This window comes from Oncorhynchus kisutch, linkage group LG4 (assembly GCF_002021735.2).
Source record: "Oncorhynchus kisutch isolate 150728-3 linkage group LG4, Okis_V2, whole genome shotgun sequence".
Taxonomy (NCBI): domain Eukaryota; kingdom Metazoa; phylum Chordata; class Actinopteri; order Salmoniformes; family Salmonidae; genus Oncorhynchus; species Oncorhynchus kisutch.
The window spans coordinates 77196642-77223920 of record NC_034177.2 but is presented as its reverse complement, the minus strand read 5'-3'; the positions used below and the strand labels follow the sequence as shown (position 1 = coordinate 77223920).

General features: G+C 41.6%; 1 protein-coding gene across 1 annotated transcript in view; it reads right to left on the bottom strand.

The window, feature by feature from the left end:
- Positions 1 to 27279, bottom strand: part of LOC109888816 (inactive phospholipase D5) — a 58592-nt gene that overhangs the window by 27373 nt on the left and 3940 nt on the right. Inside the window, exon 2 of the mRNA XM_020479993.2 lies at positions 8160 to 8296. Within this exon, the coding sequence (XP_020335582.1) occupies positions 8160 to 8296 (137 nt within the window). The remainder of the gene's footprint in view (positions 1 to 8159; positions 8297 to 27279) is intronic.

Sequence of the window (27279 nt, the reverse complement as noted above, 5' to 3'; positions counted from 1 at the left end):
TACTGACTGCACTGGTAATTAGTAGCCAAAAACACATGTTTGACAAACTGTTCTTATGCCCCTTGATTCATTATACAGTTTAGGTGACATTAAAACAAACATTTGATGGGGACTTCCATGTATAAAGTCTTGTACGAAGTAAATAAACAGTCTAGTTCTGCTACTGCATTATCAGGAACAGTGGATTCCAAAGATTGATTAAAATCTAAGGTCTACCAGTAAATGAGACCACTAACCCTTTTCTAGGTCCATCACCATCCGGAAACGACATTATTTAGTTTCTAGTCTGCCACTACACAGCCTTGGATCAATATGTACCTCGTCAACAGACATTCAATACCAGCTGTTAGACAAGTACAGCAATGCACAATATGATCGCATCTAATTGGCTACAGGAATCTTTGGATTAACCTAAAGTTGTGAGGTAGAATATCATTGCAATAAGGCATTAGTTGATGTTAGACACTAATAGCTTAATACACCTTGTATTGCAGTTGCACAGTTTGACAATCGGGTATAGGTTGACAATTTGACATTACTCATGCGAGACAGGAAATAGGAGCTCAAACAGTATACCAGAGCCTACAAGGTAAAACATCTGCCGCTGTGCCCTTGAGCAAGCATACCACACTGCATCCCACTGCTGGCTTGCCTCTGAAGCTAAGCAGGATTGGTCCTGGTCAGTCTTTGAATGGGAGACCAGATACTGCTGGAAGTGGTGTAGGAAGCACTCTTTCCTCTGGTCTAAAAAATATCCCATTGGCCTGTGTAGGGTGCCGTCTTCGGATAGGACGTTAAACAGTTGTCCTGACTGTCTGTGGTCACTAAAGATCCCATGGCACTTATTGTAAGAGTAGGGGCATTAACCCCGGTCTCCTGGCTGTATTCTCAATATGGCCCTCCTATCATGGCTACTTAATCATCCCCAGGTTCCAATTGGCTCATTCATCACCCCCCATCCCCTGTAACTATTCCCCAGGTTGTTGCTGTAAATGAGAATGTGTTCTCAGTCAATTTACCTGGTAAAATAAGTAAAATCTAGGCACTTAACCCTAATTGCTCCAGGGGCGCTGTACAATGGTAGTTGGGGAGTTGGAATAATACACAGTTCCATTACACTTGTGTGTAAAATAACAAATATAAGCACCCCTCAAATTATTATTAGTCTGAAAAGTATAAAAAGTACTTCAGCACTCTTGAAGTGAAAGAGCTGTTGAGAGATGCTATCAACCCCCATACTGCTCACGGAACATTACGTTCACTAAGCTCTACCATGGCATGGCAAAATTTCATCATGAACAGAACCCCAATCATTCTAAAACAGCACTCCATGCATAATCCCAGACAATTAATGCTAAGACAGCAGGAGCCAATGGGATCAGACATGGCAAGATACAGGAGGTCCTGAAATAGACCAAGTTAACAGCAGTGAAATGTAGCACTGGTCAATAGTGGCTCCAAATGCTGACAGTTTACAAAGAGTCATAAGGAAGGAAGCAGCACCATGTCGATCATTATGAACTCCTCTCTGGCACACTGCAACCCTAATCTGGGAAAATGTCTGACGCAGCACAGAAGTTTATCCTGCACACAGGATATTAATTTGATGAAATATTCTGTTTACAAAGCCTATGTGCCCTAATCCAAAAATTAATCTAATTTTCCCCCTGAAGCAGACTTCCTGAATACAAGCAATACAAGATCCCTGCCTCATAAAGGTCTTGGCCTATGACACATACAAAATTGTATATATATGCCAGATTTGGAGAACTATGATTCCCATAATTGACATTAATGTCTTGATCGAAGTATTACATTTTCTCTACACCACACTGACTTAGCTTACTAGGCAAAGGGGATATAGGTTCCACTCTGAATGAGCACAGTGGATTTCTATCTTCCTCAAACAAACCCATCGCTCAAAATAGATTATTTCTCACACAATGCTTTCAGATGTGCCCTGTCATCGATGCAGCCCAACAGAAGGCCATTTATGTGGACACCTGTTCGTCGGACATCTCATTTCAAAACCATGGGCATTAATATGGAGTTAGTCCCTCCTTCGCTGCAATAACAGACTCTGTTAGGACACTAGCTTTCCACTAGATGTTGGAACATTTCTGCTGGGATTTGCTTCCATTAAGCTGCAAGAGAATTAGTGAGGCCGGGCACGGATGTAGGGCGATTAGGCCTGGCTCGCAACCGGCGTTCTATTTCATCCCAAAGGTGTTCGATGGGGTTGAGGTCAGGGCTCTGTGCTGGCCAGTCAAGTTCTTCCACACCGATCTCGACAAACCATTTCTGACCTCGCTTTGTGCACTGGGGTAATGTCATGCTGAAACAGGAAAGGGCCTTCCACAAACTGTTACCACAAAGTTGGAAGCACAGAATTGTCTAGAATGTCATTGTATGCTGTAGCATTGAGATTTCCCTTCACTGGAACTAAGGGACATAGCCCGAACCATGAAAACTACCCCAGACCATTATTCCTCCACCAAACCTTACATTTGGCACTATGCATTGGGGCAGGTAGCGTTCCCCTGGCATCCGCCTAACCCATATTTGTCTGCCAGGTGGTGATGCGAGATTCATTTTGATTTATATATTTTTTTATTTAACCTTTATTTAACTAGGCAAGTTATTTAATAACAAATTCTTACTTACAATGACGGCCTACCAAAAGGCAAAAGGCCTCCTGTGGTGACAGGGGCTGGGATGTAATTAAAAAAATATATATGTATATGAAAATATAGGACAAAACACACATCACGACAAGAGAGACACCACTACATAGAGATCTAAGAAAATAAGATAGCAAGGCAGCAACACATGACAACAGCAAAGGGCAAGAAGGTAGAAACAACAATACATCACTCAAAGCAGCCACAACTGTCAGTAAGAGTGTCTATGATTTGAAGAGATTTGAGATAAAACTGTCCAGTTTGAGTGTTTGTTGCAGCTCGTTCCAGTCGCTAACTGCAGCGAACTGAAAAGACAAGTGACCCAGGGATGTGTGTGCTTTGGGGACAGGATGTGACTGGCAGAACGGGTATTGTATGTGGAGGATGAGGGCTGCAGTAGGTATCTCAGATAGGGGGAGTGAGACCTAAGAGGGTTTTATAAATAATCATCAACCAGTGGGTCTTTTGACAAGTATACAGAAATGACCAGTTTACAGGAGTAAAGAGTGCAGTGATGTGTCCTATAAGTAGCATTGGTGGCAAATCTGATGGCCGAATGGTAAAGTACATCTAGCCGCTCGAGAGCACCCTTACCTGCCGATCTATAGATTGCGTCTCTGTAATCTAGCATGGGTATGGTGGTCATCTGAATCAGGGTTAGTTTGGCAGCTGTGGTGAGGAGGAGCGACTACGATAGATGAAGCCAAGTCTAGATTTAACTATAGCCTGCAGCTTTGATATATGCTGAGAGATGGACAGTGTACCATCTAGCCAGTCAATTGATTATTGACACGAATTTTCCAACACTTTTGATAAGTACTTGTATGCGGTGACTACCTCAAGCTCTAAACCCTCAGAGTTAGTAATCACACCTGTGGGGCCATTCTTCTTAACAAACCACATGACATTTGTTTTGAAGGTGATCAGAACAAGGTTAAGGGTAGAGAAAGCTTTTTGGACACTAAGAAAGCTTTGTTGTAGAGCATTTAACACAAAATCCGGGGAGGGGCCAGCTGAGTATAAAACTGTATCTGCATATAAATAGATGAGAGAGCTTAATACTGCCTGAGCTATATTGTTGATGTAAATTGAGAAGAGCTTGGGGCCTAGGATTGAGCCTTGGGGTACTCCCTTGGTGACAGGCAGTGGCTGAGACAGCAGATTTTCTGACTTTATACACTGCACTCTTTGAGAGAGGTAGTTAGCAAACCAGGCCAAAGACCCCTCAGAGACACCAATACTCCTTAGCCAGCCAACAAGAATGGAATGGTCTACCATATCAAATGCTTTGGCCAAGTCAATATATATATATATATTTAAATTGCCACAAAACATTGCATAGAATCAAGGGCAAAGGTGACATCATTGAGGACCTTTAAGGTTGCAGTGACACATCCATAACCTGAGCGGAAACCAGATTGCAATAGTATAGAAAGCCAGTCAATTGATTATTGACACGTTTTTCCAACACTTTTGATAAACGGGGCAAAATAGAAATGGTTCTATAAATCCTCTAGTGACTCCCCATCCCGCATGCGGGAGCGTAATCATCACATGACACTAAACTATGTCACAATGCTGTAGACACCTTCGGGAATACAGAGAAAGAGTAATCGGGTTGATAGCCCATTCACTGCTCAATAGGGACTCATTGGAACGCAGCGCTTTCAAAACATGGGCCACTTCCGGATTGGATTTTTCTCAGGCTTTCGCCTGCAACATCAGTTCTGTTATACTCACAAACAATATTTTTACAGTTTTGGAAACTTTAGAGTGTTTTCTATCCTATCCTTATATGCATATTCTAGCATCTTGTCCTGACAAAATATCCCGTTTACTACGGGAACGTTTTTTTTTTCAAAAATGAAAATACTGCCCCCGAGTCACAACAGGATTTATAACAGTTAGGATCAGCTGGATCTCCCCCTTTGTTTCAAGGACAAACCGTGGCTGCCTTCCAAGCAATGGGAACCTCCCCAGAAAGGAGAGACAGGTTAAAAAAGGTTGGAGAGAGGGTTAAAAAAGGTTGGAGAGAGGCTTGATGATGATAGGGGCAGCAAACTTAAAGAAGGGTCTAAACCATCTGACCCAGATTTTTTTTGGGGGGGGTCAAGTTTCAGGACCTCCTTTAGCAACTCGAACTCTGTGACTGCCTGCAAGGAGAAACTTTGTAGCAGGGCAGGGGAAAAAAAGAGAGAAGCATCGGGGATAGTCGCATTAGAAGGGGTGGAAGATGAGGAAATGTTGGATGGACAAGGAGGCACGGCTGAGTCAAATAGGAATCCTGACTGTCAGACACAACCACATCATCAACTTTAAGGGACATGGGCAGCTGTGAAGAGGATTTATTCTCCAGGTCTTTAACTGTTTACCAGAACTTCTTGGGGTTAGACCCACAGAACTGCTCCTTAAAGTAACTAACTTTGGCCTTCCGGATAGCCTTAGTGGACTTATTTCTAATTTGCCTGAACGAGAGCCAGTCAGCTTGAGTATACATGTGCCAAGCCTTTCGCCAAATGCAATTCTTGAGATTGAGTAACTCTGCAAGATCACGGTCGAACCAAGAGCTGAACCTGTTTTTAATTCTCATTTTCTTTATGGGGGCGTGTTTGTTGACAATACCACTGAAAATATAAAAAATGAGGCTTGATCCCCAAACACCCACATTTTCTGGGTGTTTGGAGTCATACCTTGTTGGATTGGTGATAATCTGAGAAAGATTTAGAGAGTCCCATTGTTTTGGACTTGGTCAGATGGTTTAAACATGTCCCAGTTTAGGTAACATAACAGGACAAATTCAGACTTAGTGTAAGGGGCCAGGAGAGAATTTAGGGCAGGTAAGGTACAGGCCGGTGCTGAAGAAGGACGATAGCACCCAGCAACAGTCAACAAAGAGCTATTTTAAAGTTTGATACTTAATACTATAAAATCAAATTGTTTGGGGACAGACTTGTTGGAGACAACTAAGCACTGAAGATGATCCTTGGTAAAGATTGCCACTCCCCCAACATTGGAAGATCTGTCTTGCCGAAAAAGGTTATAACCAGAAAGGTTAACATCAGAATTCAAAATACTCTTCCTTAACCATGTCTCAGTAATGACCAACAGATGTGGATTGGAGCTGTGAACCCACACTTTCAACTGATCCATTTTAGGTAATAAGCTTCTAGTGTTAACGTGCAGAAAACACAGGCTTTTACGAGAGCAGAAATCAGTGAAGCAGATATCAGAGCACAAGTCAGAATTGGGGCTAGCAACAGTAGATGGGCCAGGGTGTGCATGCACATTTCCAGATATCATCAACATCAAACATCAACCTGAGCCCTAGGACCATGCCTCAGGACTACCTGGCATGATGACTCCTTGCTGTTCCCAGTCCACCTGGCCGTGCTGCTGCTCCAGTTTCAACTGTTCTGCCTGCGGCTATGGAACCCTGACCTGTTTACCCGACGTGCTACCTGTCCCAGATCTGCTGGTTTCAACTCTCTAGAGACAGCAGGAGCGGTAGAGATACTCTTAATGATCAGCTATGAAAAGCCAACTGACTTGTTGCACCCTCGACAACTACTGTGATTATTATTATTTGACCATGCTGGTCATTTATGAACATTTGAACATCTTGGCCATGTTCTGTTATAAACTCCACCCGGCACAGCCAGAAGAGGACTGGCCACCCCTCATAGCCTGGTTCCTCTCTAGGTTTCTTCCTAGGTTTTGGCCTTTATAGGGAGTTTTTCCTAGCCACCGTGCCTCTACACCTGCATTGCTTGCTGTTTGGGGTTTTAGGCTGAGTTTCTGTACAGCACTTTGAGATATCAGCTGATGTAAGAAGGGCTATATAAATAAATGTGATTTGACCAACAGTAATACAATCAGGGAAAGCTCTGCAGTGCTGATTTACGACATCTGAATGTGCATCAGATGGCAACAAGATCATATTGTACAGCAATTTCATCAGGTAAAATGAATACAAAGCCGGCAAGAGGTGGTTAGAATGGGATGGGAGTCTGTGTAACCAATAGTCATAGTCCCGAGTGTGGGAACAAACAATCTGCCCCATGGTTGGGTAAAGAAAGTTTGTAGTCAACAAAGCATGCAGGAGTCATGAGGCAAATAGCAAAATAGCAAGATGCACAAGATTTAAAAAATATTTAACGACTTTGGGCAAGCCATGTAAGTTACGAGTCACAGCCCCAACAGTGTGTGTGGGCTGAAGGCGAGTGAACGCTTGGGGGGGGGTACTTGTACCAGACGGGGAGACAACCAGGACAGACGGTGAACAGATTGCCAGGTGGAATCCAAGCAGCAGGTAATGGGAGTAGGTGTGTGTCACACCCACTTGGGAGAAGCTTTTATTTCTGTTGGCAGATTTCTTGTATAAAATGCCAGTGGATGGCCCTGAACAGCAGGAGGGGGCTTCGAGGCCTTTGGATTTGGGTGGGGTAGCCGGCCATTTGTTGGGCTCAAAGGTATCGACACATCAGTGCCAATTGAAGTTGTAGCTCTTTGTCCTAGCAAGCTTAGTAGCCTTATCATTGTAATATATTTTTCTTCTTGGCTTTTGAAAGTAAAAAAATTGCTTCAGACTAATCATTACTCACTCAGTTCCAGGTTGGATGGTGTTTTGTTTATTTGTTTGCCAGAGCATTTGCTGTCATCACTCCAGAGAATGCATTTCCGCCGCTCCAGAGTCCAATGGCGGTGAACTTTACACCACTCCAGCCGATGCTTGGCATTGTGCATGGTGATCTTAGGCTTGTGTGCTCAGCCATGGAAACCCATTTCATGAAGCTCCCAACGAACAGTTATTGTGCTTATGTTGCTTCCAGAGGTAGTTTGGAACTCTGTAGTTGGTATTGCAGCCGAGGACAGATTATTTTTACGCGCTATGCTCTTCAGCACTCTGCGGTCCAGATCTGTGAACTTGTGTGGCCTACCACTTTGCAGCTGAGCCGTTGTTGCTCCTAGACGTTTCCACTTCACAATAACAGCACTTACAGTTGACCGGGGCACCTCTAGAAGGGCAGAAATTTGACTTGTTGGAAAGTTGGCATCCTATGACATTACCACTTTGAAAGTCACTGAGCTCTTCAGTAAGGCCATTCTACTGTCGATGTTTGTCTATGGAGATTGCATGGCTGTGTGCTTGATTTTATTCAACCGTCAGCAATGGGTGTGACTGAAATAGCCAAATCCACTATTTTGAAGGAGTGTCTACATACTTTTGTATATATAGTGTACTTGATTGACAGTGTATAGACAGTGTAACGTTATCTGGATTAAATGCATAGATTAAATGCATAGAAATAGAATGAATAGAATGGACAGATCATTTACTTAAATGGGGATTACCATTCCATTCATTCATTCTCTCTCTATCCATTTGATCAGATAATCCTAGGTGAAATCCATAAAGATAATTTTTGAAAAACTGGGCTATGGGAATTGAGAGATTATTATGGCTGGAGGATATCTCACCTGCAGTTCTTGTTACAGTTCTCCTCTGTTATACCGTCTTCATCCTCTCCCCAGACATCCACCGCTGAGAAGATCAAGGCCACCAGCACGGCGAAACAGCACACCAACGCAAAGATTACGATGCATTTCTGCTGAGACTGTAAAAGAAAGCAACACATTGATTGTTGGACATTTTTATTTACCTAGAGGGTCAGTGCCCACCCCTAGTGCCCCAACCTAGCTGCTTTATTGCACTGCACAGCAAATCATAAATTATAGCAGCACATTCCCAAGGGAAGTCAACGCATACATTTACATACTGTACATGGTCAGGATCAGCCATATGGGGGAGAGAAGCCAACAGGGAACCCAGTAAAGAGGCATTTTCTGCTGATAACTTGGCATATTTGGGCTGGATCCAAATGGCTCAAAATTGTGAAAAGATTACCATTATTTGTAAGGATAATAATTGGAAAAGGGAGAACAAGTATTTGCAGGGGAGGCCATGGCTGGTGGTACAGTGATCTACTGAAAACAGTTAGATTTGGCCTCAAATCAATCATTTATAAAACATTTAAAAGTACTTCTGGAGGGTTTGTCCAAATCAAAGAGGCACTTGGACCTTGGTCAACCCTGTGAGATTGTAATGGAGATAGATAGATAGATAGAGAGAGAGATAGAGAGAGAGAGAATGTCACCCCAACACTGTTTACTAGTCTCTGGGACCTTTAGAAAGGAATTGTGTGTATACTGCAGGACAACATCAATAACAGTAAGTTTTGCTCTTGTTTTCCTCGTGTTTTGTGGACCCCAGGAAGAATAGCTGCTGCTTCGGTAAAAGCTAATGGGGATCCGAAGCCTAATGAAGGCAACTTACGTTTTATAAAATTAAATCTTCTAGTGGAAACTATGTTGACAATATTATGTAGGCGAACACTGTGCCCTTTGTTACTAACATAGACAGTATGTTCATTATCAATGTTACCCCTAGCGTGTATCAGCTCTTCTGAAAGATCTTATGTGCTCTCAGTACATTTACTGTGATACGGCTGACAGAGTCCCAGGTCATCTTTAATGGATCTCTGATGATGTGAGACCTCTAAAGTATTTTCACTCCGCCAATTATGATCCTCAAAATAGTGGCACATTTGATCTACACCATGTGTCCATAGAAAGACACGCCGGCTTTGAACTGGGGAAGTGTGGATGTAGAATTAATACATTCAAAAGCAAATTATACATTGTTGCTCAGAATTTCACATTTCTTTCTCTTTTGCTCTATCAAGCTAATCATGTTTATCATATGGCCATGGGGGAACTTAAACTTATGATAAGACCAGGCATTCAGTTACTAATCCACCCAAACATAACAATCAAAGGAAAGCAGGAAACAAATGTGGTTGCTATAATTCATTTGCTACCATGGTATTACATAGTAATGACATAATAATTAGAGACTGATCTAGTCCCATACTGAAGGGTGTTTATATTGTGTTTTGTCTGATTGCTAATCTCAGTGGGATGCTCACTTGGTTATAATGAGAACGTATTGGATAATCATTATCCTCCAGTGACATCTTCAGATATACAGTGCCTTGCAAAAGTATTCATCCCCCTTGGTGTTTTTCCTACATTGTTGCATTACATCCTGTAATTTTAATTGATTTTAATTTGGATTTCATGTAATGGACATACACAAAATAGTCCAAATTGGTGAAGTGAAATGAAAAAAATAACACGTTTCAAAAGATTCTACAAAATAAAAAACGGAAAAGTGGTGTGTGCATATGTATTCACCCCCTTTGCTAAGAAGCCCCTAAATAAGATCTGGTGCAACCAATTTCCTTCAGAAGTCACATAAATAAAGTCCACCTGTGTGCAATCTAAGTGTCACATGATTGATTGATTGATTGATTGATTGATGTATGTATGTATGTATGTATGTATGTATGTATGTATGTATGTATGTATGTATGTATGTATGTATGTATGTATGTATGTATGTTTATTTATTTATTATTTCACCTTTATTTAACCAGGTAGGCTAGTTGAGAACACCTTTATTTAACCAGGTAGGCTAGTTGAGAACACCTTTATTTAACCAGGTAGGCTAGTTGAGAACAAGTTCTCATTTGCAACTGCGACCTGGCCAAGATAAAGCATAGCAGTGTGAGCATACAACAAAGAGTTACACATGGAGTAAACAATTAACAAGTCAATAACACAGTAGAAAACGAAGGGGGGGTCTATATACAATGTGTGCAAAAGGCATGAGGAGGTAGGCAAATAATTACAATTTTGCAGATTAACACTGGAGTGATAAAAGATCAGATGGTCATGTACAGGTAGAGATATTGGTGTGCAGAAGAGCAGAAAAGTAAATAAATAGAAACAGTACGGGGATGAGGTAGGTGAAAAGGGTGGGCTATTTACCAATAGACTATGTACAGCTGCAGCGATCGGTTAGCTGCTCAGATAGCTGATGTTTGAAGTTGGTGAGGGAGATAAAAGTCTCCAACTTCAGCGATTTTTGCAATTCGTTCCAGTCACAGGCAGCAGAGTACTGGAACGAAAGGCGGCCAAATGAGGTGTTGGCTTTAGGGATGATCAGTGAGATACACCTGCTGGAGCGCGTGCTACGGATGGGTGTTGCCATCGTGACCAGTGAGCTGAGATAAGGCGGAGCTTTACCTAGCATAGACTTGTAGATGACCTGGAGCCAGTGGGTCTGGCGACGAATATGTAGCGAGGGCCAGCCGACTAGAGCATACAAGTCGCAGTGGTGGGTAGTATAAGGTGCTTTAGTGACAAAACGGATGGCACTGTGATAGACTGCATCCAGTTTGCTGAGTAGAGTGTTGGAAGCCATTTTGTAGATGACATCGCCGAAGTCGAGGATCGGTAGGATAGTCAGTTTTACTAGGGTAAGCTTGGCGGCTTGAGTGAAGGAGGCTTTGTTGCGGAATAGAAAGCCGACTCTTGATTTGATTTTCGATTGGAGATGTTTGATATGAGTCTGGAAGGAGAGTTTGCGGTCTAGCCAGACACCTAGGTACTTATAGACGTCCACATATTCTAGGTCGGAACCATCCAGGGTGGTGATGCTAGTCGGGCATGCAGGTGCAGGCAGCGACCGGTTGAAAAGCATGCATTTGGTCTTACTAGCGTTTAAGAGCAGTTGGAGGCCACGGAAGGAGTGTTGTATGGCATTGAAGCTTGTTTGGAGGTTAGATAGCACAGTGTCCAGAGACGGGCCGAAAGTATATAGAATGGTGTCGTCTGCGTAGAGGTGGATCAGGGAATCGCCCGCAGCAAGAGCAACATCATTGATATACACAGAGAAAAGAGTCGGCCCGAGAATTGAACCCTGTGGCACCTCCATCCATCCATCTATCTATCTATCTATCTATCTATCTATCTATCTATCTATCTATCTATCTATCTATCTATCTATCTATCTATCTATCTATCTATCTATCTATCTATCTATGTATGTATGTATGTATGTATGTATGTATGTATGTATGTATGTATGTATGTATGTATGTATGTATGTATGTATGTATGTATGTATGTATGTATGTATGTATGTATGTATGTATGTATGTATGTATGTATGTATGTATGTATGTATGTATGTATGTATGTATGTATGTATGTATGTATGTATGTATGTATGTATGTATGTATGTATGTATGTATGTATGTATGTATGTATGTATGTATGTATGTATGTATGTATGTATGTATGTATGTATGTATGTATGTATGTATGTATGTATGTATGTATGTATGTATGTATGTATGTATGTATGTATGTATGTATGTATGTATGTATGTATGTATGTATGTATGTATGTATGTATGTATGTATGTATGTATGTATGTATGTATGTATGTATGTATGTATGTATGTATGTATGTATGTATGTATGTATGTATGTATGTATGTATGTATGTATGTATGTATGTATGTATGTATGTATGTATGTATGTATGTATGTATGTATGTATGTATGTATGTATGTATGTATGTATGTATGTATGTATGTATGTATGTATGTATGTATGTATGTATGTATGTATGTATGTATGTATGTATGTATGTATGTATGTATGTATGTATGTATGTATGTATGTATGTATGTATGTATGTATGTATGTATGTATGTATGTATGTATGTATGTATGTATGTATGTATGTATGTATGTATGTATGTATGTATGTATGTATGTATGTATGTATGTATGTATGTATGTATGTATGTATGTATGTGTGTGTGTGTGTGTGTGTGTGTATGTATGTATTACACACACCTGTTCTGAAAGGCCCCAGAGTCTGCAACACCACTAAGCAAGCGGCACCAAGGAGCTCTCCAAAAAGTTCAGGGGAAAAGTTGTGGAGAAGTACAGATCAGGGTTGGGTTATAAAAAAAATACCAGAAACTTTGAACATCCCACGGAGCAGCATTAAATCCATTATTAAAAAATGGAAAGAATATGGCACCACAACAAACCTGCCAAGAGAGGGCCGCCCAGCAAAACTCACAGACCAGACAAGGAGGCCATTAATCAGAGTGGCAACGAAGACACCAAAGATAACCCTGAAGGAGCTGCAAAGCTCCACAGCAGAGATTGGAGTATCTGTCCATAGGACCACATTAAGCCGTACACTCCACAGAGCTGGGCTTTACGGAAGAGTGGCCAGAAAAAAAACATTGTTTAAGAAAAAATAAGCAAACACGTTTGATGTTCGCCAAAAGGCATGTGGGAGACTCCCCAAACATATGGAAGAAGGTACTCTGGTCAGATGAGACTAAAATGTAGCTTTTTGCCCATCAAGTAAAATGCTATGTCTGGCGCAAAATCAACAACTCTCATTACCCTGAGAACATCTTCCCCACAGTAAAGCATGGTGGTGGCAGCATCATGCTGTGGGGATGTTTTTCATCAGCAGGGACAGGGGAACTGGTCAGAATTCAAGGACTGATGGATGATGCTAAATACAGGGAAATTCTTGAGGGAAACCTGTTTCTGTCTTCAAAAGATTTGAGACTGAGATGGAGGTTCACCTTCCAGCAGGACAATGACCCTAAGCATACTGCTAAAGCAACACTTGAGTGGTTTAAGGGGAAACATTTAAATGTCTTGGAATGGCCTAGTCCAAGCCCAGACCTCAATCAAATTGAGAATCTGTGGTATGACTTAAAGATTGCTGTACACCAGCAGAACCCATCCAACTTGAAGGAGCTTGAGCAGTTTTGCCTTAAAGAATAGTCAAAAATCCCAGTGGCTAGATGTGCCAAGCTTATAGAGACATACCCCAAGGGACTTGCAGCTGTAATTGCTGCAAAAGGGGGCTCTACAAAGTATTGACTTTGGGGGGGGGTTCTTTTTTTTATTTCACCTTTATTTAACCAAGTAGGCCAGTTGAGAACAAGTTCTCATTTACAACTACGAGCTGGCCAAGATAAAGCAAAGCAGTGCGACAAAAACAGAGTTACACATGGGATAAACAATCGTACAGTCAATAACACAATAGAAAAATCTGTATACAGTGTGTGCAAATGAAGTAAGGAGGTAAGGCAATAAATAGACCAATTTAGCAATTTAGAGATATGTGCAGATGAGGATGTGCAAGTAGAAATACTGGTGTGCAAAAGAGCAGAAAAACTAAAACAAATGTGGATGAGGTAGGTAGTTGGTTGGATGGGCTATTTACAGATGGGCTGTGTACAGCTGCAGCGACCAGTAAGCTGCTCTGACAGCTGACGCTTAAAGTTAGTGAGGGAGATACAAGTCTCAAACCTCAGTGATTTTTGCAATTCGTTCCAGTCATTGGCAGCAGAGAACTGGAAGGAAAGGCGGCCAAAGTAGGTGTTGGCGTTGGGGATGAGCAGTGAAATATTTCTGCTGGAGCGCGAGCAACGGGTTGGTGCTTCTATGGTGACCAGTGAGCTGAGATAAGGCAGGGTTTTGGCGGGGCTTTGGTGACAAAACGGATGGCACTGTGATAGACTGCATCCAATTTGCTGAATAGAGTGTTGGAGGCTATTTTGTAAATGACATCGCCGAAGTCAAGTTATGCACGCTCAGGTTCTGTTTTTTTTTTGTCTTATTTCTTGTTTGTTTCACAATAAAAAATATTTTGCCTCTTCAAAGTGGTAGGCATGTTGTGTAAATCAAATGATACAATAATTGCAGGTTGTAAGGCAAAAAAAATAGTAAAAATGCCAAGGGGGTGAATACTTTCGCAAACAACTGTACACAGAAAACCAATGCTATAGTTTCCCCAGTGAGGTAAACACTCAATACAATATTTTATTGCTTGGATTCGGTTGGTCTTGTTCTTACATACTTGGGTGCTCTGACGGTAAAAACAAAGTTCTCATCATAACATCATATAATATCTATTGAAATATTCCCTCATGTACAGTATACTCATTTTATCTGTGTACATTAAAACGTATACCCAATGCACTTTGAGTGGTGGTAAATCACAACTCCAACCGGAACATTGTATAATGGCTATTGACATACAACCATGACCTAATTACTCCGCAAGTAAAACAATAACAAATATGTCCTGATCTCTTTAACTGCTGCAGGAGCCATAACATAATTACTCTTGAACACAAAAGGCCATTATATGGCAGAGTTCATTACTGAGAAGAAACCTTGAATAACAATTATAGGTAAATAGACCTCTCTCACACATGAGGACATATGTTTGAATTAGGTTTGTGTTGTTGGGAGGGGGTCATAGTGCTAGTGTGCACTTGAAACGTTGCCAGTTATCAGACTCCTGAATGGGGTCCAGAGTCAACAGTCCTTCAGTTACCGGAGATATTCACCCTAGCTGAAAAACAGCCATGCCCTCCTATGTGAACACGTACTCTTCGATAAGACTGAGCAAGAAAACAGTAATCACAATCTCAATGGCACTCCCCACTGCCCTTTCCCACCTGGACAAAAGGAAAACCTATGTGAGAATGCTGTTCATTGACTACAGCTCAGCGTTCAACACCATAGTGTCCACAACCCTCATTACTAAGCTAAGGACCCTGGGACTAAACACCCCCCTCTGCAACTGGATCCTGGACTTCCTGACAGACCGCCTGCAGGTAGTGAGGGTAGGCAACAACACATCTGCCGCGCTGATCCTCAACACGGGTGCCCCTCAGCGGTGAGTGTTTAGTCCCCTCCTGTATTCCCGGTTCACTCATGACTGCATGGCCAGGCACGACTCCAACACCATCCTTAAGTTTGCTGACGACACAACAGTGGTAGGCCTGATCACCAACAACGATGGAACAGCCTATAGGGAGGCGGTCAGAGACTTGGCAGTGTGGTGCCTGGACAACAACCTCTCCCTCAACGTGAGCAAGACAAAGGAGCTGATCGTGGACTACAGAAAAAGTGGGGCAGAACACACCCCCATTCACATCGACAGGGTTGTAGTGGAGATGGGTGGAGAGTTTCAAGTTCCTTGGTGTCCACATCACTAACAAACTATCATGGTCCAAACACACCAAGACAGTTGTGAAGAGGGCACGACAACACCCTTTCCCTCTCAGGAGACTGAAAAGATTTGTCATGGGTCCCCAGATCCCCAAAACGTTCTACAGCTACACCATCGAGAGCATACTGACCGGTTGCATCACCGCCTGGTATGGCAACTGCTCGGCATCCGACCGCAAGGCGCTACAGAGGGTAGTGCGTACGGCCCAGTACATCACTGGGGCCAAGCTTCCTGCCATCCATGACCTATATACTAGGCGTGTCAGAGGAAGGCCCTAAAAATTGTCAAAGACTCCAGTCACCCAAGTCATAAACTGTTCTCTCTGCTACTGCACGGCAAGTGGTAGCGGAGCGCCAAGTCTAGGTCCATAAGGCTCCTTATGAATATATGAATATAAGTATAGAGGAATAGTGACTCCGAACTCTGAATACAATAGGCTACTCCGAAGGAAACAGGTACACAATAAGTTTCTTCCTTGGGTTTTCTAGGCACTGTGCCTACGACTCTGCATTGCTTTGCTCTTTGGGGTTTTAAGAAGGGTATCTGTAAAGCACTTTGAGACAACTGCTGATGTAAAAAGGGCTTTATAAAATATATTTGATTGCTTGACTGATTGAGGGAACAGACAACATCTTTGACTACTACATTAGACAACTCATTGTGCCCCACTACCTAGAGCCTGGACTGACTTTGTGGGAAGCCCCAAGCCTGCTCAAAATGGCTGCCGCTTTAAAAGCTCCATTGTTCTAGTCACTGTGAAAAAGACTGATGACTGGTACATGGCAGCTGGCAGGGTGCCAGTAAGTCACACGCCCACTTGAAGGGAAGGTCAGTATGGATGGGCATTCAGATTCAGGGATATGAGGCAGAGATGTCTGCTGAAAAGAGGGCGTTTTTTCATCAGGGATTAAAACATTAGGCCAAAATGATAGATGTTAGGCATGCAGTGGAAAGTTGGCCTGTAATAGTAATTTGCACAAAGTGAGTGTATTCACTGCCATTACAGTCAACTCCCTCTCAGAACATAATGGAAGGTGATTTACAACTATTTTACCATGGTAGTCATGGTACTTTGGCATCAGTTATCTAGAGCGTTTTAACTAATTAGAAGCCTGTAATATTGAAAATGGTAATGCAAATGTCGACAAGTCACATATTTTCAGAGACCCATTGTGAAAATAGTTTATTACTGTATACAAGAAAAAGACAGGCAAATGTCAGGGGCCTAATTAAGTGGATGATGATTACTCCTATTTTAGAGCTGCAGATTACCATGCCCACAAAGGAAAGGGTTATACCTTAGCACAGGGAGAGGGATAACACTCAGAGCTCATGCAATTCTACACGCTTAGGAAAAAGGGTTCCAAAAGGGTTCTTCGACTGTCCACATAGGATAACCCTTTTTGGTTCCAGGTAGAACCCTTTTCTACAGAGGGTTCTACATGGAACCCAAAAGGGTTGTACCTGGAACCAAAAGGGTTTTCAACTTCCAACCAAAAAGGATTAATCAAAGGGTTCTCCTATGGGGAACAGCCAATAACCCTTTAAGGTTCTAGATAGCACCTTTTTTTCTAAGACTTTATTTTTACTACTTATCCTGGAATAATTTGACTAATGTTGTCTCTAACCATTGGAGAACCTATGCAGAGAAGAAAGCCTCATGTTTCATGAACAGACAGTCTTGTTTCGGGGCAAGCCAAGTATCTGTAAGCCGCTGCTGTGGCCAGAGATGTCTGTGCTGATGATCAAATCATGCAACAAGATTTTTTCTATTCCCTTTGTAGTTGCTGAAAATTCAATTCCAGTATAGAGGAACAGCTGGAGCGTTTGTCTGTTGACTTCAGCCATGGATTTAGCCTATATACAACACAGGCGTTGGAAAAGCCTGTCCTCTGTACACTTTAGCATGTATAAAATGTGCCATCTTAATTTGGCCAGTTTCTCACAACAGGAAAATTACCCTGCAGTAACAAGAAATGTTTTATGTGAATTATAATTCATGGTCATTTTTATAGGGGTTGATAGATTTTTCATGAGGGCAAATCACATCAGAAATGTTCATGTGGAAATTACAAACTGTAGAAGCCTTTTTAAACTTTGAATACACCTATACATTTGAGATGACAGAGTGATCAAATGAAGATAGTTCATCTGTATACAGCTATCCCAGAAAGAAAGGTGTCTACAGTGTATGCCCGCAACAAACCAGATTTTTATTTCTTTCAGCATAAAGCTTCAAGTGGTGATCCAAACTGACAGGGCCTGACAATCAGCGATTTCTTGATGTTTTCATGGAAGTTGTATAATTTAAATGAGCTTCTTGGTTCGGTCACATTTGTAACAAGCTAATTGCATTCACTAAAAACCAAAGCAGAAAGGCATGCTTTAATCTATATTTGGCTCCCAGAAGTGATTAACAGACAGCCTGCATATCTGTTCTGTACTAGAGGGTTCAGTAACCTACAATATTCCTTCATCAAGCCCCAGAGAGCACTCAGCACAGAGTATCTACCTACCATCCACAAGGCAGGTCTACCACAGTGCCTTTACCATAACCGTACATCATGGACATGACGCATGCCCGCACAAACATTGTTACCTATGAAATGATGCAGAGATCTGCAACAGAAACTGCTCATCCTTGTGGAAATAGTGGAGAGAGAGAGAGTTAATATTCAGTGTGCCTCAAGAGACTCATTGTCTGTTATGAGCACAGCTGTTCTATGAAGAACTGCCATCACTCACCAGCTTGTAATGGAAAATAATAGGACAGGGGAAATTAGATTGGTTACACGGTTGAATATTTATACAAAAAGTTGAGTTATACACTGTTATACATAAGTGCTCAGAAAGGTGCCAGTACTGAGTTAGATTGGAAATATTACTCTGTTTCAATAGAAGCTTTGCCGACCACAACTTACTTTCCCATTCTTTCAGACACTAGTACAGCAGTAATGTAGTAATGATGTATAACGAAGAGGAGGATTTCTTATCAAACTTGGCATATTGTGCAGATAAAAAAAGAACCAGAGTATAACTATATACTATATCATTTCTCATCTGTACTTTAGTAAGAGGATTTTTCCTCGTAGTTTAGTCGGGATAGTTGAGGAGTACAGGCGTTCCTGACATCTAATGGCTTGGTACTTGGTTAAAGAGCAGATCATGTCTCTGGTAGACTGATGTGGGTGCAGAGACTCATGCTGAACACTGACAAAGGCACCAGGGTGAAAGGATTGGATGGATTTCCCTAAACAACAGACTCTTGATGCATAGTGGTGTAAGAACTCTGTTTACCTTCTACATATAGACAGTTCACACACAGGGGACTTACAGTAGTGTGGAGAATGTGTAAAACACTGATAAGACACCAAAACTGTAGATTGATTTGAAAAGAATAAAAAAAATAAAAAAAATAAAAAAAATAAAGATGAGATTGATGGCACTGTATGTGCAATCTAGGAGAAGCTTGGTCTTGAATTATAAATAGCCTGGAAATAAAAAACCTTTGAGTTTCATGAAATATCTGAAGGTTGGTGCTAAATCCGCTTCCTGAATAATGCTTTGAGGACATCACATTTTTCAAGCGTGTCCCTTTAACAAGTACAAATGGCCCCTCTACCCAAAAGTAACAGGGAAAGCTTCAGATCTTGCACCTCTCTGAGGGAGGTGTAACTATAAGAGAGCGAAGTGGAATAAATTAAACTGATGGTATAACGCACAACAACTAAGGAAAAGGAATTACCGTAGCTGTAGATCACCTAAGGTAGAGGGATAGTTACAGTAGTAAACAGTCAGGTGTACATCTTCAAGCAATGGATAATGTAATATCTGGCTTCATTTTGTTACTACTGAAAAGCTATTATGTTAAGAAGAGTTATATTACATTATTCAGTGGATATTCAGTTATCCATTGCACCAAGGACAAAGGGAAGGACCTCTGTTGGGTGAACTCACAGGAAAGTCCTCATACATGTTGTTATATGCATGTTATGTATCAACATATATTCATGCTGTTTCAAAGGAACACAAAGAGAGATCATTTGAAAAGGTCAACAACAACTTTAGGATATAAATAAATCATTTATATGCAGAGGTCTGTAACAGTTTTGCTAAGGTTGACTTGACCTAAATAATATAGCTCACCAAGGCAGTAATCGACCCAACTTAAATTAGCTTAATTTATGATACATTTAAAGCAGCAATCAGCAGTAGAAACAATAAAACAGCCTCCCCACCCCCGGTTCAGTAAAACGCAGAGGGATGGGGCTGGAGAAATGTAATCACTCAAATTCATAGACGGATCTATGGACGCAAGGACTGACCATCCATGATATCAGAACTATAGTTTCAATCATGTATTGAGAACCATCTAGTTTGTTTACATTTTCTTTGTTGACAAACATTGGAGTAAAACTAGCTTGTATTTTGGGTTCTAATGGGGTACAACGGTTGAAATAAGCTCATGGGGCATTTATAATATATATTATTCATGAATCATGGGTAGGCCTACATGTCAATAATATACAAGTCCAAAAATGGATGTAGCAACCACTGATTGCCCCTTCAAGTTGGATCAATTTGTTGGTACAGGTCATTTCAATGTAAAAGGACCCATGAGCACCAACATGGGAAGTTAATAGGAGCATATCAAACTGGGTGTCAAATGAATGCTAAGAGTCTATATTTGGGGGAAATAAATGCAAAGATAAATGTTTAAACCATTTTCCATTAAACAAAAATTGGCATAAGTAATAGCTCTGATTTCTGGTCAAATCAAATCTCATTGGTCACATACATGTGATTAGCAGATGTTATTGTGGGTGTAGCGAAATTCTTGTGCTTCTAGCTCGGACAGTGCAGTCATATCTAAAATTACACAACATATACCCAATACGCACAAATGAAAAAGGGGTCTAACAAAACATCTACCAGAAATAGTCTTAAAAAGGTACATAATAATGCACAATAATGCTGAAAGACACATGCCAACTAATATCTACATATATTTAGTTGTTTTCTGCATTCTGTAAGTTTAAGAAACATTGCTTGTGCCTTGCTATTCCGCTACCAAAACACACATATCTTCAACATATATTCTAATTTGTCTCCCTCATGAGGGAAGATAAAAGTTCAGAAGTAAAATGTAGCTCTATTAATTGGTTAGTGTTTTTATTTATATCAATTTTGCTTATGAATTATTAAGTGATTAAAACTCGTAATTATGTTACCAAATCGAAATTACTGCAATTGAATTGGCTACAATGCAAATCATAGTAGTCAAACCACAGTTGGGTCACCTGCTACTGTTCTCCCTTCCATTGGCATACTGTTATGTTCAGCTCATGATTGTTTTCGTTGTTTTCATTTCGGCCAAAGCGAGAGTGTGGAGAAGAAATCTCTCTCTCTATGAGATTACATTTTTTTCGGTCTGTTCCATACGGACCTTCATTTGGCCCAAACAGCTCAGTACAGAAAAGTAGAGTATAGGTCAGTAAAGTACAGTCATGGCCAAAAGTTTTGAGAATGACACAAATATTAATTCACAAAGTCTGCTGCCTCAGTTTGTATGATGGCAATTTGCATATACTCCAGAATGTTATGAAGAGTGATCAGATGAATTGCAATTAAGCATTGAGTAATTGTCTCTGGCCCCCTCCCCTCCCAGTTAGGGGGAGTGATGAGCTCTACAGCAGAGTCTCACAACTCAATCGCTGGTTGAAAACTGTTTTCTGCCCCTCCCAAAAGATAGAATTTGTAGATAATTGGCCCTCTTTCTGGGACTCACCCACATACAGGACCAAGTCTGGCCTGCTGAGGAGTGACGGACTCCATCCTAGCTGGAGGGGTGCTCTCATCTTATCTACCAACATAGACAGGGCTCTAACTCCTCTAGCTCCACAATGAAATAGGGTGTAGGCCAGGTAGCAGGCTGTTAGCCAGCCTGCCAGCTTAGTGGAGTCTGCCACTAGCACAGTCAGTGTAGTCAGCTCAGCTATCCCCATTGAGACCGTGTCTGTGCCTCGACCTGGTTTGGGCAAAACTAAACATGGCGGTGTTCGCCTTAGCAATCTCACTAGTATAAAGACCTCCTCCATTCCTGTCATTATTGAAAGAGATCGTGATACCTCACACCTCACCTTTTTACTAGCGGGTGGATTCACAACGTTAAGACCATTGAACTACTCCCTAGACTACTAACATAAAAAAACAAGGTATTCTTCTGTGTGCGTATCTCTGACACCTGCAAAAAAGTGCTGGCAATTGCACCACCTCGTCCAAACCGTCTCTGGTTCCTCAGTCTCCTGGCTCCTGTCTTCTTATTACCTGGCTTTCTACAGCCATTCCCATCACACAGAGCTGTTTTACTACAGTACTTTACCAACTCTGTACATGACAGCGTGAAGGTCCCTAGAGCCAGTGAGTGATGCCAGGACAGTGTGTCCTGTCAGCTGGATGTGTCTCTGCACATACTCAGCACATCAAGGCTAAGCACTCTGGGATGCATGGTCTTTCACTCCTTTTCCATCTCCAGAATAAATGACAGACTGTACTCGTGTGCTGATGGCCCAGAAAATATACTTTCAGTGCAAAAGGTATACATTTTCCAAGCCCCTGAATATTTCCACCTAGAAGTGCAGAGCTGCTCAAGTCATGTTGGTTAAGAATGAATCATTTTGTCTAGAAGCTGTTAAAAAGCCTCTCAGAGGACTGTGTAATACCTCAACACAACAGTGCGACTTCAGAAATGTCGCAGAAGACGAGGACCAAGAACCGTTTCAAAAGGACCATGATTGACATGGCAATGCAACTCAGGAACAGAAAGCTTGGCAAGCAAGCTTTATGATATCTGTATTGGTGTGGCTATTTGCCAGGTATGTCAGGTTCAATCTGAGGGCCAGTCACATAGCTGAACCAATCAATGGAACCTCAAGCTCATCTCATCAAGAGGGGAGAGAACGGGATGGAATATCAAAGGGAATTCTGGATTCAAAGATAAGAACTGCTCTGATACACAAATTGTAGTTACAGCTTAGTTGAACAGAGCTCATTTGGAAGGTAAAACCCTTGAGAAAACAAATCCCTATACTTGAAAGCCTACACATCTTCTGATATTATCGAAAATCACTAACACCTTGAGATCATAAACTGCTATTGTGAGATTGGCTATGATCAACCTTGTCTGCTACACAACAGTTCGCATTGGCCACATGGCATGTTGTTTGTCACTCAACTTACTGTTTATCTTAAGCCTTTTTTCACACTGCGAGCCTTAATGCTCAAATCAGTTTTGTTTTTGAAATCCATTTGCTTTTTGGCTGTCCAGACAGCAGGAAAAACAACTGATTTTAATCGGATATGCAAAAAAAAGAAGGAATTTGAGTCACTTCAAACTGCCAATGTGAACAAGGCTTTAGAGACCTGACTCACTGTTCCTTTCCTAATGCATTATCTCCAATAAAACAAACAAGAGGCACGCCCAGTTTCAATCTGTTGGCAATTTGTGTAGAGGCATTACATAACGCCTGCAGCATTTATCAATTCCCAATCATCGGGGGATTGTGTTGCGATCTATTCACTCCATCGGGACTGGGCCTGAAGGTTAGCTCTGATTATTGTGAGTCCTGCCAATATTATCCATCATCCTCCTTGATCCAGTGTGTCATGTTTTCACTGGGTACTAGACCCCAGTCTACACTCTGAGAAGTAATTTACGATTTCAATACTAACATGTTACAGGTAAAATGTACATTTGAAGCCAAGGAAGTCAGGTTAAGATGGCATCTCATGGAAACATAACATGTGCAGTTGGCGCTAATCCAGGAAGTGATGTTGCAGGCTAGTTCAGTGCTGCCCGCTCTCATTGAGTAACTCATGTTGAAGGCAAACCGGGGTACTGCAGGTTGCCATTAGCAACTCAATTATACTTATAACTCCCTGTTCAATTTTTTTAAATAATCAGGACATACACCTGGTGTAATAGAAGCAATAATTGCTACCATGATTGTCTTCGGTTTTATTTTATTTTTTACATGAAGATTGACATTTCCTCATTCCTTTTCTGGCAGTCTCTATGGGGGTGCCGACTCTCTTCTCTGTATACATCAATGAGGTCGCTCTTGCTGCTGGTGAGTCCCTGATCCACCTCTACGCAGACGACACCATTCTGTATACTTCCGGCCTTTCTTTGGACACTGTGTTAACAACCCTCCAGGCAAGCTTCAATGCCATACAACTCTCCTTCCGTGGCCTCCAATTGCTCTTAAATACAAGTAAAACTAAATGCATGCTCTTCAACCGATCGCTACCTGCACCTACCCGCCTGTCCAACATCACTACTCTGGACGGCTCTGACTTAGAACACGTGGACAACTACAAATACTTAGGGTGTCTGGTTAGACTGTAAACTCTCCTTCCAGACCCATATCAAACATCTCCAATCCAAAGTGAAATCTAGAATTGGCTTCCTATTTCGCAACAAAGCATCCTTCACTCATGCTGCCAAACATACCCTTGTAAAACTGACCATCCTACCAATCCTCGTCTTTGGCGATGTCATTTACAAAATAGCCTCCAATACCCTACTCAACAAATTGGATGCAGTCTATCACAGTGCAATCCGTTTTATCACCAAAGCCCCATATACTACCCACCATTGCGACCTGTACGCTCTCGTTGGCTGGCCCTCGCTTCATACTCGTCGTCAAACCCACTGGCTCCATGTCATCTACAAGACCCTGCTAGGTAAAGGCCCCCCTTATCTCAGCTCGCTGGTCACCATAGCATCTCCCACCTGTAGCACACGCTCCAGCAGGTATATCTCTCTAGTCACCCCCAAAACCAATTCTTTCTTTGGCCGCCTCTCCTTCCAGTTCTCTGCTGCCAATGACTGGAACGAACTACAAAAATCTCTGAAACTGGAAACACTTATCTCCCTCACTAGCTTTAAGCACCAACTGTCAGAGCAGCTCACAGATTACTGCACCTGTACATAGCCCACCTATAATTTAGCCCAAACAACTACCTCTTTCCCAACTGTATTTAATTTTTATTTATTTATTTATTTTGCTCCTTTGCACCCCATTATTTTTATTTCTACTTTGCACATTCTTCCATTGCAAAACTACCATTCCAGTGTTTTACTTGCTATATTGTATTTACTTTGTCACCATAGCCTTTTTTGCCTTTACCTCCCTTCTCACCTCATTTGCTCACATTGTATATAGACTTGTTTATACTGTATTATAGACTGTATGTTTGTTTTACTCCATGTGTAACTCTGTGTCGTTGTATCTGTCGAACTGCTTTGCTTTATCTTGGCCAGGTCGCAATTGTAAATGAGAACTTGTTCTCAACTTGCCTACCTGGTTAAATAAAGGTAAAATAAATAAATAAAATAAATAGGGGATCCTGTTTTCTGCAAACAATGCCTGCAGTACTGGGGTCAGCCTTTAAATTTGTGGCTACAATAAGAGTGGATAGTCCTTCTTCCCTGGCCTGAGCTAGCTATCTGCCGGTGACTGACTGACAAATGTGCTGCATAGGTTCCAACAGGAGGAGCGTTGCTGTCTGTGATTGGTTATTGGGGCCCATGTGACCCAGTGATTAATACTGCCAATTACACAATGGAGTGATGGTTGTTTAGAATGCATATTGTTTAGCTCTAATGGTTCTTTTACTGTAGCATATTCAATTGCACCAACCCAAGTTAACACCAGACTGGATCTTTATGTGGAATCTCCTAAAGGAACATTAACATTGGAAATGTGAGGTGAGATCGCTAATAATTGTTATCAACAATCAGTTGTAACTATTCAATATCCATGAGTCAGCCATCATATTTGTGATGCATCTCCTTGGCAGTCAAGTCGATCATTGCTATGGTTCTCTGGCTGAAATTTGCGTGAGACCTTTTACCTGACCTTTCCAATACCGCCTCCACACAGAAAGGTCAGAAGACAAACGCTGGCGTTTGCCTTGGAACTCACTACATCTCCCCACAATGATTTAAAACTCCACAGGATGTTATGGGATAAAGAAGGATGGGGGAAATATTTAAAATCAGGGAAAGATGACAAGGGAAAAAATGGCAGATATGCTTTTATTTTTTTAGTATTTCTTTCTATTATCGCCTTCCTCTTTATTAATGGGAATGTATTCATTATATCTCCATATCAATACAGACCTCTGTAACCACAGAAACCTGAGAGGAAATTAGCAAACATTACTGGAAAGAGGGAAAACAGAGAGAGGGTAAAAGAGAAAAAGAAAACTGGCCAAAAAGGTGCAGGTTATTTATGTAGCTATAGAATGGCTCCAGTGGAAAATACAGTATCAACACCCTGAGAATTTGTCAGGAACATGTTCTCTCTCTGCACTATCTCTTGGAGTGGTAACTGGTAAGGATCGTGTCTACTTTAGTCTGAAGGGCTGGGACCCGCTCCCTGCCCTGCAGGCAGCTCAGCCCATTGATCGCATCCAGGCCCCTTCTGATCAATAAGTCAATTAAGCCTCCATTAGAGCAACATGAAATCTGAGGCTCCAGACACCTCTAATGCCAGATGGGAGAAGACTAGTTTTCCAGATCCTGGGCCCCTTCCCCTCATCCCTGGGAAGCCTCAGCCTGAGGCTTTCATGACCAGAGGACAGCTGGTGGAGCACGAACACCATGATGATGGGAACAACGCAGCAGAAATGTCAGAACTGCTGCACTGACAGAAAGCAGGCCATTTCCCCTAGACAAGGGACCAATTAACCACCATCTTTGTCAGAGGACAGAATAGAATAAAAGCCTCGAACACGTCAAAGAAATAGAACCAATTACTGTATGATGGTGCAGAAACACCAGTTTTGTCGGCTACAGTAAGCTATCAGTGTTCTCCATTTACAGTAGAAATAGTACTGTATATATCCTACGGTTCTTCTAATGCTTCTTCCTGCTTCTGCCCTCTCTGCATATCTGTCGAGTTTTATATTCAAATCATCAAGCTTTATTTATACAGCACATTTCAGACATGGAATGCAATGCAATGTGTTTCACAGGAAAAAATTCATAAACAAGGAAAATAAAACAACTTAAATATTTACAACACAAACACAAGAGGATAGAAATTTAAGAATAACAAAAACCCAAAGATTAAAAATCACCCTAAGGAAAAGTGAAGCAAAAAAGGTCCACAGTTTCGGCTCCCCTCAGGTTCTCTGGCAGGCTATTCCAGAGGCTGGGGGCATAATAACTAAAGGCTGCTTCTCCATGCCTCTTCATCCTAGCCTTTGGGATAGTTAAAAGGACAGTGCCAGAGGACCTGTGGGACATACTGGGTACATAACTTAAAAGCATGTCTGACATGTATTGGGGTGCACAATCGTGGATTGATTTAAAAACCAATAGAAGAATCTTAAAATAAATTCTAAAACTCCCAGGCAGCCATTGCAGAGACCTTAAACCTGATGTAATGTGTGCTCTTCGTCTGGTCTTGCTCAGTACCCGTGCTGCAGCATTCTGTATGTTTTGCAGTTGACCAATGGCTTTCTTGGGTAGACCAGACAGGAGAGTATTACAGTAATCAAGCCTGCTCGTAATAAAAGCATGGATGAGTCTCTGTGTGTCAGCACGAG